This window comes from Salvelinus alpinus, chromosome 19 (assembly GCF_045679555.1).
Source record: "Salvelinus alpinus chromosome 19, SLU_Salpinus.1, whole genome shotgun sequence".
Classification (NCBI taxonomy): domain Eukaryota; kingdom Metazoa; phylum Chordata; class Actinopteri; order Salmoniformes; family Salmonidae; genus Salvelinus; species Salvelinus alpinus.
The window spans coordinates 31,225,948-31,243,714 of NC_092104.1; the positions used below are offsets into that span (position 1 = coordinate 31,225,948).

The following is a 17,767-nucleotide window of genomic DNA, read 5'->3' on the forward strand; positions in this document are numbered from 1 at the left end:
CAAGAACTACAGGAAACGTATGATCTCTGTAATTGCAAACAAAGGTTTCTGTACCAAATATTAAGTTCTGCTTTTCTGATGTATCAAATACTTATGTCATGCAATAAAATGCAAATTAATTACTTAAAAATCATACAATGTGATTTTCTGGATTTTTGTTTTAGATTCCGTCTCTCACAGTTGAAGTGTACCTATGATAAAAATTACAGACCTCTACATGCTTTGTAAGTAGGAAAACCTGCAAAATCGGCAGTGTATCAAATACTTGTTCTCCCCACTGTACATATAGATTACATTTGGATTACTGTTACAGTGCTACAGTATTTGAGTTGTTAATCGGATCTGTTCCGACATTTTTATATATACAGCACCAGTCAAAAGTTTGGACACACCTGCTCTTTCAAGGGTTTTTCTATATTTTTACTATTTTCTACATTGTATGAAATAACACTGAAATAACACACGGAATCATGTAGTAACCAAAAACAAATCTAAATATATTTGAGATTCTTCAAAGTAGCCACCCTTTGCCTTGATGACAGCTTTGCACACTCTTGGCATTCTCTCAACCAGCTTTATGAGGAATGCTTTTCCAACAGTCTTGAAGGAGTTCCCACATATGCTGGGCACTTGTTGGCTGCTTTTTCTTCACTCTGTGATCCAACTCATCCTAAACCATCTGAATTGGTTTGAGGTCGGGTGATTGTGGAGACCAGGTCATCTGATGCAGCACTCCATCACTCTCCTCCTTGGTCAAATAGTCCTAACACAGCCTGGAGATGTGTTTTGGGTCAAAGCACCCCCACACCATCGCACCTCCTCCATGCTTCACGGTGGGAACCACACATGCTGGAGATCATCCTTTCACCTACTTTGCGTCTCACAAAGACATGGCGGTTGGAACCAAAAATCTCAAATTTGGACTCATCAGACCAAAGGATAGATTTCCACCGGTCTAATCAATCAATCAAATTTATTTATCAGCTGTCACAAAGTGCTGTACAGAAACCCAGCCTAAAACACTAAACAGCAAGCGATGCAGGTGTAGAAGCACGGTGGCTAGGAAAAACTCCCTAGAAAGGCCAGAACCTAGGAAGAAACCTAGAGAGGAACCAGGCTATGAGGGGTGGTCAGTCCTCTTCTGGCTGTGCCGGGTGGAGATTATAACAGAACATGTCCAAGATGTTCAAATGTTCATAGATGACCAGCAGGGTCAAATAATAATAATCTCAGTGGTTGTCGAGAGTGCAACAGGTCAGCACCTCAGGAGTAAATGTCAGTTGGCTTTTCATAGCCGATCATTCAGAGTATCTCTACCGCTCCTGCTGTCTCTAGAGAGTTGAAAACAGCAGGTCTGGGACAGGTAGTACGTCCGGTGAACAGGTCAGGGTTCCATAGCCGCAGGCAGAACAGTTGAAACTGGAGCAGCAGCACGGCCAGGTGGACCGGGGACAGCAAGGAGTCATCAGGCCAGGTAGTCCTGAGGCATGGTCCTAGGGCTCAGGTCCTCCGAGACAGAAAAAGAGAGAGAATTAGAGAGAGCATACTTAAATTCACACCGGACACCAGATAAGACAGGAGAAATACTTGAGATATAACAGACTGATCTTAGCTCCCCGACACATAAACTACTGCAGCATAAATACTGGAGGTTGAGACAGGAGGGGTCGGGAGACAATGTAGCCCTGTCCAACTATACCCCCGGACAGGACCAAACAGGCAGGATATGTTCATTGCTCGTGTTTCTTGGCCCAAGCAAGTCTCTTCTTATTATTGGTGTCCTTTAGTAGTGGTTTCTTTGCAGCAATTTGGCCATGAAGGCCTGATTCACACAGTCTCCTCTGATCAGTTGATGTTGAGATGTGTCTGTTCCTTGAAGTCTGTGAAGCATTTATTTGGGCTGCAATCTGATTCCTGTGGCGGTCCTCATGAGTGCCAGTTTCATCACAGCACTTGATGGTTTGTGCGACTGGACTTGAAGAAACTTTTAAAGTTCTCAATGTTCAGGATTGACTGACCTTAATGTTTTAAAGTAATGATGGACTGTCATTTCTCTTTGCTTATTTCAGCTGTTTTTGACATAATATGGACTTTGTCTTATACCAAATAGGGCTATTTTCTGTATACCAACCCTACCTTGTAACTGATTGTCTCAAACGTATTAAGAAGGAAAGAAATTCCACAAATTAACTTAGCAAGGCACACCTGTTAATTGAAATGCATTCCAGGTGACTACTTCATGAAGCCGGTTGAGGGAATGCCAAGAGTGTGCAAAGCTGTCATCAAGGCAAGAGTCTAAAATATACCCTTTTTTGGTTACTACATGATTCCATACGTGTTATTTCATAGTTTTGATGTCTTCACTATTATTCTACAATGCAATGAGCAGCTGTGTCCCAACTTTTAACTGGTACTGTATATTTACCTGTTTGACATTTTACCCTGTTGTTAGGAGCAACAGGTTTTTTTAACCAGGTAAGCTAGTTGAGAACAAGTTCTCATTTACAACTGCGACCTGGCCAAGATAAAGCAAAGCAGTGCGACACAAACAACAACACAAAGTTACACATGGAATAAACAAACATAGTCAATAATACAATAGAGAAAGTCTATATATATAGTGTGTGCGAATGAGGTAGGATAAGGGGGTGAGGCAATAAATAGGTCATAGTTGCGAAATTATTACAGTATGGCAAATTAAACACTGGGGTGATAGATGTGCAGAAGATGAGTGTGCAAGTAGCGGTACTGGGGTGCAAAGGAGCAAAATAAATAACACTATGGTGATGAGGTAGATGGATGGGCTATTTACAGATTGGCTATGTACAGGTGCAGTGATTTGTGAGCTGCTCTGACAGCTGGTGCTTAAAACTAGTGAGAGAGATATGGGTCTCCAGCTTCAGTGACTTTTGCAGTCCGTTCCAGTCATTGGCAGCAGAGAACTGGAAGGAAAGGCGGCCGAAGGAGGAATTGGCTTTGGGGGTGACCAGTGAAATATACCTGCTGGAGCGCGTGCTGTGGGTGGGTGCTGCTATGGTGACCAGTGAGCTGAGATAAGGTGGGGCTTTACCTAGCAACGACTTATAGATGACCTGGAGCCAGTGGGTTTGGCGACGGATATGAAGCGAGGGCCAGCCAACGAGAACATACAGGTCGCAGTGGTGGGTATTATATGGGGTTTTGATGACAAAACGGATGGCACTGTGAAAGACTGCATCCAATTTGCTGAGTAGAGTGTTGGAGGCTATTTTGTAAATGACATCGCTGAAGTCAAGGATCGGTAGGATAGTCAGTTTTACGAGGGTATGTTTGGCAGCATGAGTGAAGGATGCTTTGTTGCGAAATAGGAAGCCGATTCTAGATTACATTTTGGATTGAAGATGCTTAATGTAATTCTGGAAGGAGAGTTTACAGTCTAACCAGACACCTAGGTATTTGTAGTTGTCCACATATTCTAAATCAGAACCGTCCAGAGTAGTGATGCTGGACGGGTGGGTAGGTGTGGGCAGCGATCGGTTGAAGAGCATGCATTTTTAGTTTTGCTTGCATTTAAGAGCAGTTGGAGACCACGGAAGGAGAGTTGTATGGCATTGATGCTTGTCTGGAGGTTAGTTAACACAGTGTCCAAAGAAGGGCCAGAAGTATACAGAATGGTGTAGTCTGCGTAGAGGTGGATCAGAGAATCACCAGCAGCAAGAGCGACATCATTGATGTATACAGAGAAAAGAGTCGGCCTGAGGATTGAACCCTGTGGCACCCCCATAGAGACTGCCAGAGGTCCGGACAACAGGCCCTCCGATTTGACACACTGAACTCTGTGTGAGAAGTAGTTGGTGAACCAGGCTAGGCAGTCATTTGAGAAACCAAGGCTGTTGAGTCTGCCGATAAGAATATGGTGATTGACAGTCGTAATCCTTGGCCAGGTTGATGAATAAGGCTGCGCAGTATTGTCTCGTGTCGATGGCGGTTATGATATCGTTTAGGACCTTGAGCGTGGCTGAGGTGCACCCATGACCAGCTCAGAAACCAGATTGCATAGCGGAGAAGGTACGGTGGGATTCGAAATGGTCGGTGATCTGTTTGTTGATTTGGCTTTCGAAGACCTTAGAAAGGCAGGGTAGGATAGATATAGGTCTGTAGCAGTTTGGGTCTAGAGTGTCTCCCCCTTTGAAGAGGGGGATGACCGTGGCAGCTTTCCAATCTTTGGGGATCTCAGACGATACAAAAGAGAGGTTGAACAAGCTAGTAATAGGGGTTGCAACAATTTTGGCGGATAATTTTAGGAAGAGAGGGTCCAGATTGTCTAGCCCTGCTGATTTGTAGGGGTCCAGATTTTGCAGCTCTTTCAGAACATCAGCTATCTGGATTTGGGTGAAGGAGAAATGGGGGAGGCTTGGGCAAGTTGCTGTGGGGGGTGCAGAGCTGTTGACAGGGGTCGTGGTAGCCAGGTGGAAAGCATGGCCAGCCGTAGAAAAATGCTTATTGAAATTCTCAATTATAGTGGATTTATCGGTGGTGACAGTGTTTCCTAGCCTCAGTGCAGTGGGCAGCTGGGAGGAGGTGCTCTTATTCTCCATAGACTTTACAGTGTCACAGAACTTTTTGGAGTTTGTGCGACAGGATGCAAATTTCTGTTTGAAAAAGCTAGCCTTTGCTTTCCTAACTGCCTGTGTATATTGGTTCCTAACTTCCCTGAAAAGTTGCATATCGCGGGGGCTATTCGATGCTAATGCAGTACGCCACAGGATGTTTTTGTGCTGGTCAAGGGAGGTCAGGTCTAATAACATGAGCATTTTGCTGCACCACCTATAACATCTGCTAAACTATGTACGTGACCAATCAACTTTGATTTATTTTGCTGCCTCTCTTTTACTCCGCGTCATCCACCTCCCCCCACCATCCTTTGGCTGTTTACTGTTTTCCCATCACCAGTCAGGTACTGTAAATTACTGAGGTGAACACCCACCATTATCTCACTTCAATGTGTGACAAGGCCTTTCCCCTCCTCCTCACGTCTTTCATTTTTTATTTCTTCATTGACTCTTTCTTCCGGCTTTAATTCTCATCACACCTTACTTACCTCTGAGAGGAAATCTGACAGTGCTTTAGTAAAGATTACAAAGCATTAATGTCTGGAGCCCTATGCAAGCCCTGCTATCACTGCCTCACACACACTCAGCCTGGCGGCCCCATGCTTGGCTCTGAGATAGAAGTATTAATACAGTTTTAACTGGATAGTTACACGGCTAGGTGGGGGTTCTGCATCGTTTTCAGCTCTGTTAGGTTTTTGTTCTTGCTGGCACACTGTGTCCTTGCCTGAAGGGAGGAAAGAAGAGTTATGAGACAATACAAGAGCCAGCTGGAGGGACAGAGACAGTCCTGCTCAGCACTGAGCTCAGAGCCTTCCTCGGACGTATGCTCGCTCTGGCCTGGAGATGTTGGAGCGGGGGAAAGGAGGGAAGACGTGGTCTAATCAAATTAATGGGCTCCTCCTTGAGCTCAGTGCCAGGTCACTGTGTGTGTGTGTGTGTGTGTGCGTGTGTGTGTGCGAGAGACAATGCTGAATAGAAAAACTTAACATCCTCAGCTTTAATCTTTCAGCAGGTCATGTCATGCCGCAGTATCTCTGTCTTGGTTTGCTTGTCTCATGTTTTCATTACTCTCTCCCTCCTTAGGAGGAAAACACCAAGGGACATGTAGTGCCTATCTCTCCTTGTATCCTGTTGTGTTCCCTTCTTACATGCTGTATATTTGTCCTTGTCTTTATTCATGTATGTCTCTCTGTTTACCTGTTTGTCTCTGTGTGTTCTGCCTGTCTGCTCATGCCTGTGCCAGCTAGTCTCTCTAGTGTGTTGAGACGCTGTTCTGTTTCATTACACGCCCTCAGATCGGTGGATCTGTGTTTTGTGTGGTTGTGTGGTGTTCAGGGGAACGACAGGTAAAAGCCCCTTAATGCTTTACCAGCACAGCACAACACACAGGACCCGCTGGCCCTCGCACGCACGCATGCACGCACGCACGCACGCGCTCTCGCTCTCGCTCTCTCTCTCTCTCTCTCTCAGCTTCTGCTGTGCCTTGGCTCTGTAATCCCTTTGCCGTTGCATGGCCTTGCCTCCTCACAGGGCAGAGGGATCAGAATGGATTTCATCTTTCTCATCAGCACACTTACAGTGGTGTGACACAGTTAGAGCTGGAGCTCTGGGAAGGCAGCGCACGCTGGGCTGTTGAGGAACCCTTCTCTCCCTGTTGCTTTGCATGACCATGTCCCTATCTGGTCTAAGATGTAGCCAGGGAAAAGTTGACCACAAATTGCTTGTTTAGGATCAGCTTTACCTTTAATATCGGCACCCAGAATGAAATCTTGCAAGCAGGCTGGCCAGCTACTCATGTCTTGGCTAAACAGTCAAGAGAGACTAGCCTCCCACTCCTCTTTCTATTCTGGTTAGAGACAGTTTGCGCTGTTCTGTGAATGGAGTAGTGCATAGCGTTGTACGAGATCTTCAGTTTCTTTGCAATTTCTCGCATGGAATAGCCTTAATTTCTCAGAACAAGAATAGACTGACGAGTTTCAGAAGAAAGGTCTTTGTTTCTGTCCATTTTGAGCCTGTAATCGAACCCACAAATGCTGATGCTCCAGATACTCAACTAGTCTAAAGAAGGCCAGTTTTATTGCTTCTTTAATCAGCACAACAGGTTTCAGCTGTGCTTACATAATTGCAAAAGGGTTTTCTAATGATCAATTAGCCTTTTAAAATGATTCACTTGGATTAGCTAACACAATGTGCCATTTGAACACAGGAGTGACGGTTGCTGATAATGGGCCTCTGTACGCCTATGTACAGTTGAAGTCGGAAGTTTACATACACCTTAGCCAAATACATTTAAACTCAGTTTCACAATTCCTGACATTTAATCCTAGTAAAAATTCCCTCTTAGATCAGTTAGGATCACCACTTTATTTTAAGAATGTGAAATGTCAGAATAATAGTAGAGAGAATGATATATTTCAGCTTTTATTTCTTCACATTTTCAGTGGGTTAGAAGTTTACATACACTCATTTCGTATTTGGTAGCATTGCCTTTAAATTGTGTCAAATGTTTCGGGTAGCCTTCCACAAGCTTCCCACAATAAATTGGGTGGATTTTGGCCCATTCCTCCTGACAGAGCTGGTGTAACTGAGTCAGGTTTGTAGGCCTCCTTGATCGCACACGCTTTTTCACTTCTGCCCACAAATGTTCTATAGGATTGAGGTCAGGGCTTTGTGATGGCCACTCCAATAATTTGACTTTGTTGTCCTTAAGCCATTTTGAATCAACTTTGGAAGTATGCTTGGGGTCATTGTCCATTTCAAAGACCCATTTGCGACCAAGCTTTAACTTCCTGACTGATGTCTTGAGATCTTGCTTCAATATATCCACATAATTTTCAATTCCTCATGATGCCATCTATTTTGTGAAGTGTACCAGTCCCTCCTGCAGCAAAGCACCCCCACAACATGACGCTGGCACCCCCGTGCTTCACGGTTGGGATGGTGTTCTTTGGCTTGCAAGCTTCCCCCTTTTTCCTCCAAACATAACGATGGTCATTATGGCCAAACAGTTCTATTTTTGTTTCATCAGACCAGAGGACATTTCTCCAAAAAGTACGATCTTTGTCCTCATGTGCATTTGCAAACCGTAGTCTGGGTTTTTATGGTGGTTTTGGAGCAGTGGCTTCTTCCTTGCTGAGCGGCCTTTCAGGTTATGTCGATTTAAGACTCGTTTTACTGTGGATGTAGATACTTTTGTACCTGTTTCCTCCAGCATCTTCACAAGGTCCTTTGCTGTTGTTCTGGGATTGATTTGCACTTTTCGCACCAAAGTAAGTTGATCTCTAGGAGACAGAACGCGTCTCCTTCCTGAGCTGTATGATGGCTGCATCTGTTTGTACAGATGAACGTGGTACCTTCAGGCGTTTGGAAATTGCTCCCAAGGATGAACCAGACTTGTGGAGGTCTACAATTTTTGGGGGCTGATTTCTTTTGATTTTCCCATGATGTCAAGCAAAGAGGCACTGAGTTTGAAGGTAGGCCTTGAAATACATCCACAGGTACACCTCCAATTGACTCAAATTATGTCAATTAGCCTATCAGAAGCTTCTGAAGCCATGACATTTTCTGGAATTTTCCAAGCTGTTCAACCTCTTGACGCAAATTCAAAAATAATACAAAAAATATTTATAATCATGAAATCACAAGTGAAATATACCAAAACACAGCTTAGGTTGTTGTTAATCCACCTATCGTGTCAGATTTTGAAAATATGCTTTACAGCGAAAGCAATCCAAGCGTTTGTGAGTTTATCAATTACTAGACAAAACAGTAAGAACAGCTAGCCGCAAATTAGCTTGGTCACGAAAGTCAGAAAAGCAATAAAATGAATCGCTTACCTTTGATAATCTTCGGATGTTTGCACTCACGAGACTCCCAGTTACACAATAAATGTTATTTTTGTTCGATAAAGATTAGTTTTATAACCAAAAAACGCCATTTGGTTTGCGCGTTATGTTCAGAAAACCACAGGCTCGTTCTGGTCCTGAAGGGCAGACAAATTCCAAAACGTATCCGTAATGTTCGTAGAAACATGTCAAACGTTTTTATAATCAATCCTCAGGTTGTTTTTAACATACATAATCGATAATATTTCAACCAGACGGTAAACTGTTCAATACAGAGAAAGAAAATGTCGAGCTACAACTCTCGGGCGCATTAACTAATCAAAGGACACCTGACACGTTTTGATAAATCTCGCTCATTTTTCAAAATAAAAGCTTGAAACTATGTTTAAAGCCTGGTCACAGCCTGAGGAAGCCATTGGAAAAGGAATCTGGTTGATACCTCTTTAAATGGAGGAGGGGCAGGCAATGGAACAGGGATTTTTCCAAATAAAAGGCACTTCCGGGTTGGATTTCCTCAGGTTTTCGCCTGCAAAATCAGTTATGTTATACTCACAGACAATATTTTGACAGTTTTGGAAACTTTAGAGTGTTTTCTATCCTAATCTGTCAATTATATGCATATTCTAGCACCTGGGCCTGAGAAATAGTCCATTTACCTTGGGAACGTTATTTTTCCAAACATAAAAATAGTGCCCCCTAGCTGAAAGAGGTTAACTTCTTATGGCTGCAATCCCGGTAACGGATTGGAGGAGGGGCAGCCAGTGAAAGTGCAGGGCGCCAAATTCAAACAACAAATCTCATAATTAAAATTCCTCAAACATACCATTTTAACGGTAATCTTGTTGTTAATCCCACCAAAGTGTCCGATTTCAAATAGGCTTTTCAGCGAAAGCACCACAAACGATTATGTTACGTCACCACCAACTCAAAGAAAAATTCTGCCATTTTTCCAGCCAAAGAGAGGAGTCACAAATAGCACAAATAGAGATAAAATGAATCACTAACCTTTGATGATCTTCATCAGATGACACTCATAGGACTTCATATTACACAATACATATATGTCTTGTTCGATTAAGTTCATATTTATATCCAAAAACCTCCGTTTACATTGGCGCCATGTTCAGAAATGCCTCCAAAATATCCGGAGAAATTGCAGAGAGCCACGTCAAATAACAGAAATACTCATCATAAACTTTGATGAAAGATACATGTTTTACATAGAATTAAAGATACACTTGTTCTTAATGCAACCGCTGTGTCAGATTTCAAAAAGCTTTACGGCAAAACACAATATTCAATAATCTGAAAACAGCGTTCAGCCACAAAAGCAAGCCATCATACAGTTACCCGCCCAAATTGTGCAGTCAACAAAACTCATAAAAAGCATTATAAATCTTCACTTACATTTGCTGATCTTCGTCGGAATGCACTCCCAGGACTCCCACAAGAAATGTTTGGTTTTTTCGGTAATGTACATCATTTCTGTCCAAATAGCTATTTTTGTTGCGTGTTTGGTATACAAATCCAACGTCAGGAAAGCGCGTTTACTAAAACCTGACGAAATGTCCAAAAGTTCCGTTAACAGTCCGTAGAAACATGTCAAACAATGTATTGAATCAATCTTTAGAATGTTGTTAACATAAATCTTGAATAACGTCCCAACCGGAGAATTACATTGACTTCAGATGAGCGATGGAACGGAGCTCCCTCTTATGTGAAGGCGCATGGTGAAAGAATGGTCACCTCATGGCAGTGGTGACTCATTCCTGTCTCCTTCGGCCCCCTTCACAGTAGAGTCATCAGACAAAGTTCTACAGACTGTTGACATCTAGTGGAAGCCGTAGGAAGTGAAAACTCATCCATATCTCGCTGTAATTTCAATGGGAGCTTGGTTGAAAATCTACCAGCCTCAGAATTTCCACTTCCTGTTTGGATTTCTTCTCAGGTTTTTGCCTGCCATATGAGTTCTGTTATACTCACAGACATAATTCAAACACTTCTAGAAACTTCAGAGTGTTTTCTATCCAATACTAATAATAATATGCATATATTAGCAACTATGACTGAGGAGCAGGCCGTTTACTATGGGCACCTCTGTGCACCTTTCATCCAAGCTACTCAATACTGCCCCTGCAGCCATAAGAAGTTAATGACTCCAACATAAGTGTTTATTAACTTCCGACTTCAACTGTAGATATTCCATAAAGAATCTGCCGTTTCCAGCTACAATAGTCAGTTACAACATTAACAATGTCTACACTGTATTTCTGATCAATTTGATGTAATTTTAATGGACAAAAAAGTAGCTTTTCTTTCAAAAACAAGGACATTTCTAAGTGACGCCAAACTTTTTAACGCGTGTGTGTGTGCATGTGTATATATATAAATATACTTTCTGTTACTCACTCACTCACTCACAGACAACACATTCAAAATATATTCTCAATTAGCCTTGTAAACTAAGCACTGTTCCTGCTAGCTAGACTGTTTTCTCTCCAACACGACGACACACGCACTTCTTAGAAGCTTTCAGACATTTCAGGACAGAAACCCTGAGTGAGTGTCTCGAGACGCGCACGCGTGTGATCATGTTGCTCTGGGCTGAGTGCGTGCTGGTTCAATTGGCAGGATAATGCTGCGAGACAGCTGGTTCTGGCAGAGGGGCAGGGGTCAATGAGGATGGATGTTTGAACACATTTAGGTATACACACAGTCTTGTACAACTAACCTTGTGGGGACACACAATTCAGTCCCATTCAAAATCCTAACCCGTACTCTAACCTTAACCCTAGCTCCTAAACTTAATTCTAACACTAATTCTAACCTTAACCCTAACCCCCTAGAAATAGTATTTAGTCAAATAGCATAGCAGTTGGTCAAATGTTGGTTTACTATTCTCGTGGGGAGCAGAAGTCCCCACAAGAATAGTAAACAAACAAAAACACGTCCACACACATTCACACACACACGCACAACCAACACTACAACCAGGAATATGACTTTCCCAGACTTTCCCACACCCTAGACCCACTCCAATTTGCTTATCGCCCCAATAGGTCCACAGACGATGCAATCGCCATCACACTGCCCTATCCCATCTGGACAAGAGGAATACCTATGTAAGAATGCTGTTCATTGACTACAGCTCAGCATCGAACACCATAGTACCCTCCAAACTCATCATTAAGCTTGAGACCCTGGGTCTCGACCCCACTCTGTGCAACTGGGTCCTGGACTTCCTGACGGGCCGCCCCCAGGTGGTGAAGGTAGGAAACAACACCTCCACCTCTGATCCTCAACACTGGGGCCCCACAAGGGTGCATGCTCCGCCCCCTCCTGTACTCCCTGTTCACCCATGACTGCGTGGCCATGCATGCCTCCAACTCAATCATCAAGTTTGCAGACGACACAACAGTGGTACGCTTGATTAGCAACAACGACAAGACAGCCTACAGGGAGGAGGTGAGGGCCCTCGGAGTGTGGTGTCAGGAAAATAACCTCTCAATCAATGTCAGCAAAACAAAAGAGATGATTGTGGACTTCAGGAAACAGCAAAGGGAGCACCCCCCCAATCCACATTGACGGGACAGCAGTGGAGAAGGTGGAAAGTTCCTTTGTGTTCATGTCACCGACAAAGAGCAATGGTCCACGCACACAGACAGTGTTGTGAAGAAGGCTCAACAGCGCCTCTTCAACCTCAGGAAACTGAAAAAATTTGGCTTGTCACCGAAAACCCTCACAAACTTTTACAGGTGCACAATTGAGAGCATCCAGTTGGGCTGCATCACCACCTGGTATGGAAACTGTAATGCCCACAACCGCAAGGCTCTCCAGAGGGTGGTGCGGTCTGCACAATGCGTCACCGGGGGCAAACTACCTGCCCTCCAGGACACCTACAACACCCGATGTCACAGGAAGGCAAAAAAGATCATCAAGGACAATAACCACCCGAGCCACTGCCTGTTCACCCTGCTTCCATCCAGAAGGCGATGTCAATACAGGTGAATCAAAGCTAGGACATAGAAGCTGTTTTTAAATCTCTATCTCAAGGTCATCAGATTGTTAAACAGCCACCACTAGTACAGAGAGGCGGCTGCCTACCTACAGACTTGATATCATTGGCCACTTTATTAAATGGAACACTAGTCACTTTAATAATGCCACTTTAAGAATGGTTACATATCTCGCATTACTCATCTCATATGTATATAATGTATACTGTATCCTTCACTATCTATTCTTTACTATCTATTGCATCTTAGCCGCTCTCACTGCTCATCCATTTACTTTATACTTATATAGTCTTATCCCTTTCCTTTACTAGATTGTGTGTATTAGGTTTTGTTGTGAAATTTGTTAGATATTATCTGTTAGATATTGCTGCACTGTCAGGTATAGAAGCACAAGCATTTCACTACACTCGCAATAACATCTGCTAACCATGTATATGTAACCAATATAATTTGATTTGATTTGACACACACACCGTGGGACATGGGCTGTATTACCTCCTCAGAAGCTGGTTGAGCTTAGCTGTTCTCACCATTACAGGAGGTCAGCGATCGGACATAGCTCCAGGGCACTGCAACTGATACTAAGTAACTTATGTCTGGGACTTGGACAACTGTGTACAAACAGATAGATATCCTACACACACACTGCCCATCCCAGCCCCTTCCCCTGTATAATGTCTGTTGTTCTTTGAGCCTGTTCACATTAAACTGCTCCTTATTGGGTTGCTGAGGATAAAGCTTGTGAGTTGTGACTGAGCTCCTGCTCTGTCCTCAGAGGGGAGACTGACACCCTGGTCCTACCACACAGCCTAGCCAATACTAATTAGGCTGAAGTGTCCCAATGTACCTCCATGACAAAACTATTTGTTTGAGTAATTGTATTGCTCTTCTCCTGAGGACTTATCTGCATCAAGGATTTGAAGGATTTCATTCACGTGTCTGTTCTCTGATGATAGTCCAGCGTCTATGGTTAGCTCAGACTGATGATGATTATTGTAAATGTGGAAACAAGTTGGTCCAAGGAAATTCTCACTCTTTCTTTCTCTGTGGTCTTTCTCCCCTTTCCTCTCTCTCACACCCTCTCTCTTTCTCTCTGTCCTTTGTGTGCAGTGTTGTTATTCATTGTTTGGTTTTGTCTACCATGGGAGTTTGGAGCCACACAATGGCCTTGTTATCCAACATTCTGTGGCCCACTGAAAGTGCAATACTAGGTTCTTTGCCCAAGGTCTGTGTGCACACATACACACAGTATATGTTTTACTGTCCTTGTGGGGACCTAAAATTGATTTCCATTCAAAATCCTATTTTCCCTAAAACCCTAAACCTAACCTTAACCCTAACTCCTAAACCTAACCCCTGTTTTACTATCCTTGTGGGCATTTCCGGTGCTGGCTGTATGTGAGAATGTGTGTATAGACATGCTGGGAACAGAGAACACTGTTACACAGTAGTTTAATACAGTCTACAAGACTGTAAGCCAAGGATGGCTCTTGACTGTTTTAACTTTCTAAGCCACTATCTTTTAATTTCACTATTGCATGTGTCCCTCCCTATTTCTGACTCTCTATCCCTCTGCCTCCTTGCTTCCCTGCTTACTAGCCTCCTCTCGCCTGAACCTGTACCTGAGCCTGGCCCCATCACCAAATATTGGAATAATGTAGTGTTTTGTCATGACTGTTTATCAAGCGACTGCATACACTGTCCAGTCAGACATAACGTTACAATAGGTTAGTAGTAGATACAAAGCATTGGGATTTGACTTCTAATCAGCCTTTCTATCTTTTTTGTTTTTGTCCCCGTGTCTCCATCTCTGTTTCTGTGACTTGGTGTCTTGTCCTTGTACGTCTCTCTATCTCTCTGTCTGTCTCTGTTTCTTGTGTCTGTGTCCCTGTCTGTCTTTGTGGTTGTTCCCCTGCAGGACTCAGGCAGAGATGGCCCATACGTGTCGCGGCACCATCAACCTGGCCACGGCCCACATCGACACGGAGGATGCCTGTAACATCGTCCTGAGCAGCGGTGGGCGCACCTACCACCTGAAGGCCAGCACGGAGGTGGAGCGCCAGAGATGGGTCACAGCGCTGGAGCTGGCCAAGGCCAAAGCCATCCGCATGATGAATGACCAGTCTGGTAAGAATGCGTGTTGTTTGATAATGCTGTGCTTTTAAAGGGAGGCTGAACTTGCTGATTTACGCCTCGGTTTCAATTCTCCTCATTAGGAAATGTGACTGAGAAGAAAATTTGGGTTTTGGAGGTGTGCTTTGATGTGGGTGTCTCTTGTGTGTGAGTGTTCGAACATGGGAAGCGTTTGTACTTTGCCAAAACAATACACAGTTAGTCACTCACCCTACTAGATAAACAGTCTTCCAGGTCTGGTGTCTGGAGACAGGTTGGTTGTTTAGCAACAAAACCGAGGCGTACGCAACTATGGGGGAAAACAGGCGGGGTTGGCTTAAATTGTTGACAACGTGTAAATTGTATTTAGTCATAAATACATGTGCACAATGAGCACTTGTTGTCTTTCAAATACATCGTTATAGTTGTTGGTTAGCTAGCTAGTGAATTTTAGCCATATTAGCATTGACATGAAATCAGTAAAAACACCTCAAAATAAGACATGGTATCAAGATCAAGACAAAACGAGCTGAAACGAGCCACCTACAATTCCCCACACGGCAGCTTCTCTTCATTGTTGCCATCTGACTGTTCAGAATCATAACTTGCGGCTTCCAGCCACATCGATGCGCGCATATCATTTACGTGATGTTGTGACCATGATGATCAGTTTGTGTCCAGCTGCGCTCTAAATTGATGATTACTTGGGTGCTGCCAGCTGTGGGCAGCATTGAAGTAAACCCAACTCAAGGATAACTGTTACAATACCCGTAATTTCCCCCTTAATTATCTTGCAAATTTCTGTTTTGGACGAAACTGACGTTATGACCAAAATTATCCTATTTACACATTGTAGTCAATTTTGACACAAGAATACATGTTTTAGACTCATAACGATCCTTTCAAAAGGATAAGTTGCTTTTTTGGTTCTGTCACACTTTAAATGTAAGGTGACTTCACACTGTGAGTCCTGTATTGCTAATAGATTATTTAGACAATCATTGTAAAAGAGAGTTTGATCTCGATATCTTACCAGGCTAAACAGAGGTGGAATAGATAGATTACCCTGCAAGGGAACTGGAGGAGGAGGTTGTCATTGTTTACAGAGGGAGGATTTACGTCTTGTGTGTCTTGTTGACAGGTCTGTTAGTTTAGTTGAACAAATACCCACTAGGTGAAAGGTATTTAACTCACTTTATGGTCCAGCATGTTCAGTATGTCACTCTGTCCAGACAGACTGGATATATCTGACATACATCCTCTGCTCAGGTCTCCAGTGTCCACTGGTATTTGTGCCGGATGTTTGGGTCTACATTCTAACTAGAAAACCCTGTAGAGTTCCCATTGTGGCCACATGGGGTCAGTGTGGTCCGCTCTCTCAGTGAGGAGGTTGGAACACAGACTACTTACTGTATGCTGCTACCATTACTGTGAGAACCAGCCGCTCATTCAGACTCTTGATAACAGAACTCTCTCCTTTCCAAAAGGACTCATTCTTGTTGCATGTGATTGGTGTCTGTTGTCAAAAGCCTGTGGGAAAAGCATGGAAGGGCTTTCGTCTTCACAATTAACCCTGCCTGGCAGCAGCCCAACCCCTGCTTGGTCTAGTCTAGTCTACTAACTACAGTACACAGTGTCTCAAGAAAGACAGGCTATATATTCCCCTGGGCTCCATTTTAAAGTAAGCTCTCTAATTTTAGAGTGACAGAGCGAAACAGAGAGAGAGAGAGAGAGCGAAAGAGGATGTGAAGAAAACCTGTCACTCACAATTAGACTGGCACACGTGTGTTTGAAACTGCACAAAAAAAGCAGTGTGTTTTCTGTATTTACAACATTAGGCTCTACCCTGTGTGTTTTGTGTAGCCAGGCCTGTGTGTCTGTCTCTGCGTGGGTGTTCTGTCGCCTCAGTCTAAGGTGTGGTAATTGAGCCGTCTCTGCTGTTTGTCTGTCTGAGGCTGTGGGTGGTGAGTGGTGAGTACTGGACACCAGCACCCCCTGTAGAGTCATTAACCAGGCAGGAGAGGAGAGCCAGTGAAACATACACATACAGCGACATAGATTTATAGAGACCCACAAACAGATAGCTATAGGCTGGATTTATGTTGATCCTCTCTACCCTAGGATAGACTGATACAGAGGGAAGCGAGATGGAAGTGTGGATCAGTTTGTGTTGAGCCTTTAAAATGTCCTCGAGACAGCCTTGTTTAGAAGGGGAGGTGTTAGACTAGTACCCACTGATGTCTTTTACTCAGGAGAATCCCAGTAACCAGTGCTGACGAGAGGGCCAGGAGGCCAAAGGGACATTCAAATCAAACCACATTTTATTTGTCACGTGCCCGATACAACAGGTGTAGACTTTACCGTGAAGTGCTAACGTACAAGCCATTTCCCAACAATGCAGAGTTCAAATAAAAAAAGGAAATGGTAACACAGTAAAATAATGAGTACCCGTACCCTCTGCAACGCCTTGCGGACAGATGCCAAGAAGTTGCCATACCAAGCAGTGATGCAGCCAGTCAAGATGCTCTCAGTGGTGCACCTGTAGAACTTTTTGAGGATCTGAGGGCCCATGCCTCCTGAGGTGGAAGAGGCCTTGACGTGCCCTCTTCACAACTGTGTTGGTGTGGTTGGACCATGATATGTCCTAAGTGATGTAGACACAGAGGGACTTGAAGCTCTCGACCCGCTCCACTCTTGGCCCGTCGATATGAATGGGGGCGTGCTCGGCCCTCCATTTCCTGTAGTCCACGTTTAGCTCCTTTGTCTTGCAGACGTTAAGGGAGAGGTTGTTGTCCTGGCACTACAGTGCTAGGTCTCTGACCTCCTCCTTGTAGGCTGCCTCATTGTAGTCTGTGATCAGGCCTACCACCGTCATGTCGTCTGCAAACTTAATGATAGTATTGGAGTCATGCGTGGCCACACAGTCGTGGGTGAACAGGGAGTACAGGAGTGGAATAAGCACGCACCCCTAAGGGGCCCCTGTGTTGAGGGTCAGCGTGGCGGATGTGTTGTTGCCTACCCTCACCACCTGGGGGTGGCTCGTTGGGAAGTCCAGGACCCAGTTGCAGAGGGAGGTGTTTAATCCCAGGGTCCTTAGCTTAGTGATGATCTTGGAGGGCACTACGGTGTTAAAGGCTGAGCTTCAGTCAATGAACTTTTTTCTCATGTAAGTGGTCCTTTTGTCCAGGTGGGAGAGGGCCGT

At 44.0% G+C, this 17,767-nt stretch overlaps 1 protein-coding gene across 2 annotated transcripts in view; it reads left to right on the plus strand.

Moving 5' to 3' along the window:
• Window positions 1-17,767, plus strand: part of osbp2b (oxysterol binding protein 2b) — an 84,217-nt gene that overhangs the window by 4,741 nt on the left and 61,709 nt on the right. For both annotated transcript variants that reach the window (XM_071352983.1, XM_071352984.1), the window contains exon 2: window positions 14,372-14,580. In XM_071352983.1, the coding sequence (XP_071209084.1) occupies window positions 14,372-14,580 (209 nt within the window). The remainder of the gene's footprint in view (window positions 1-14,371; window positions 14,581-17,767) is intronic.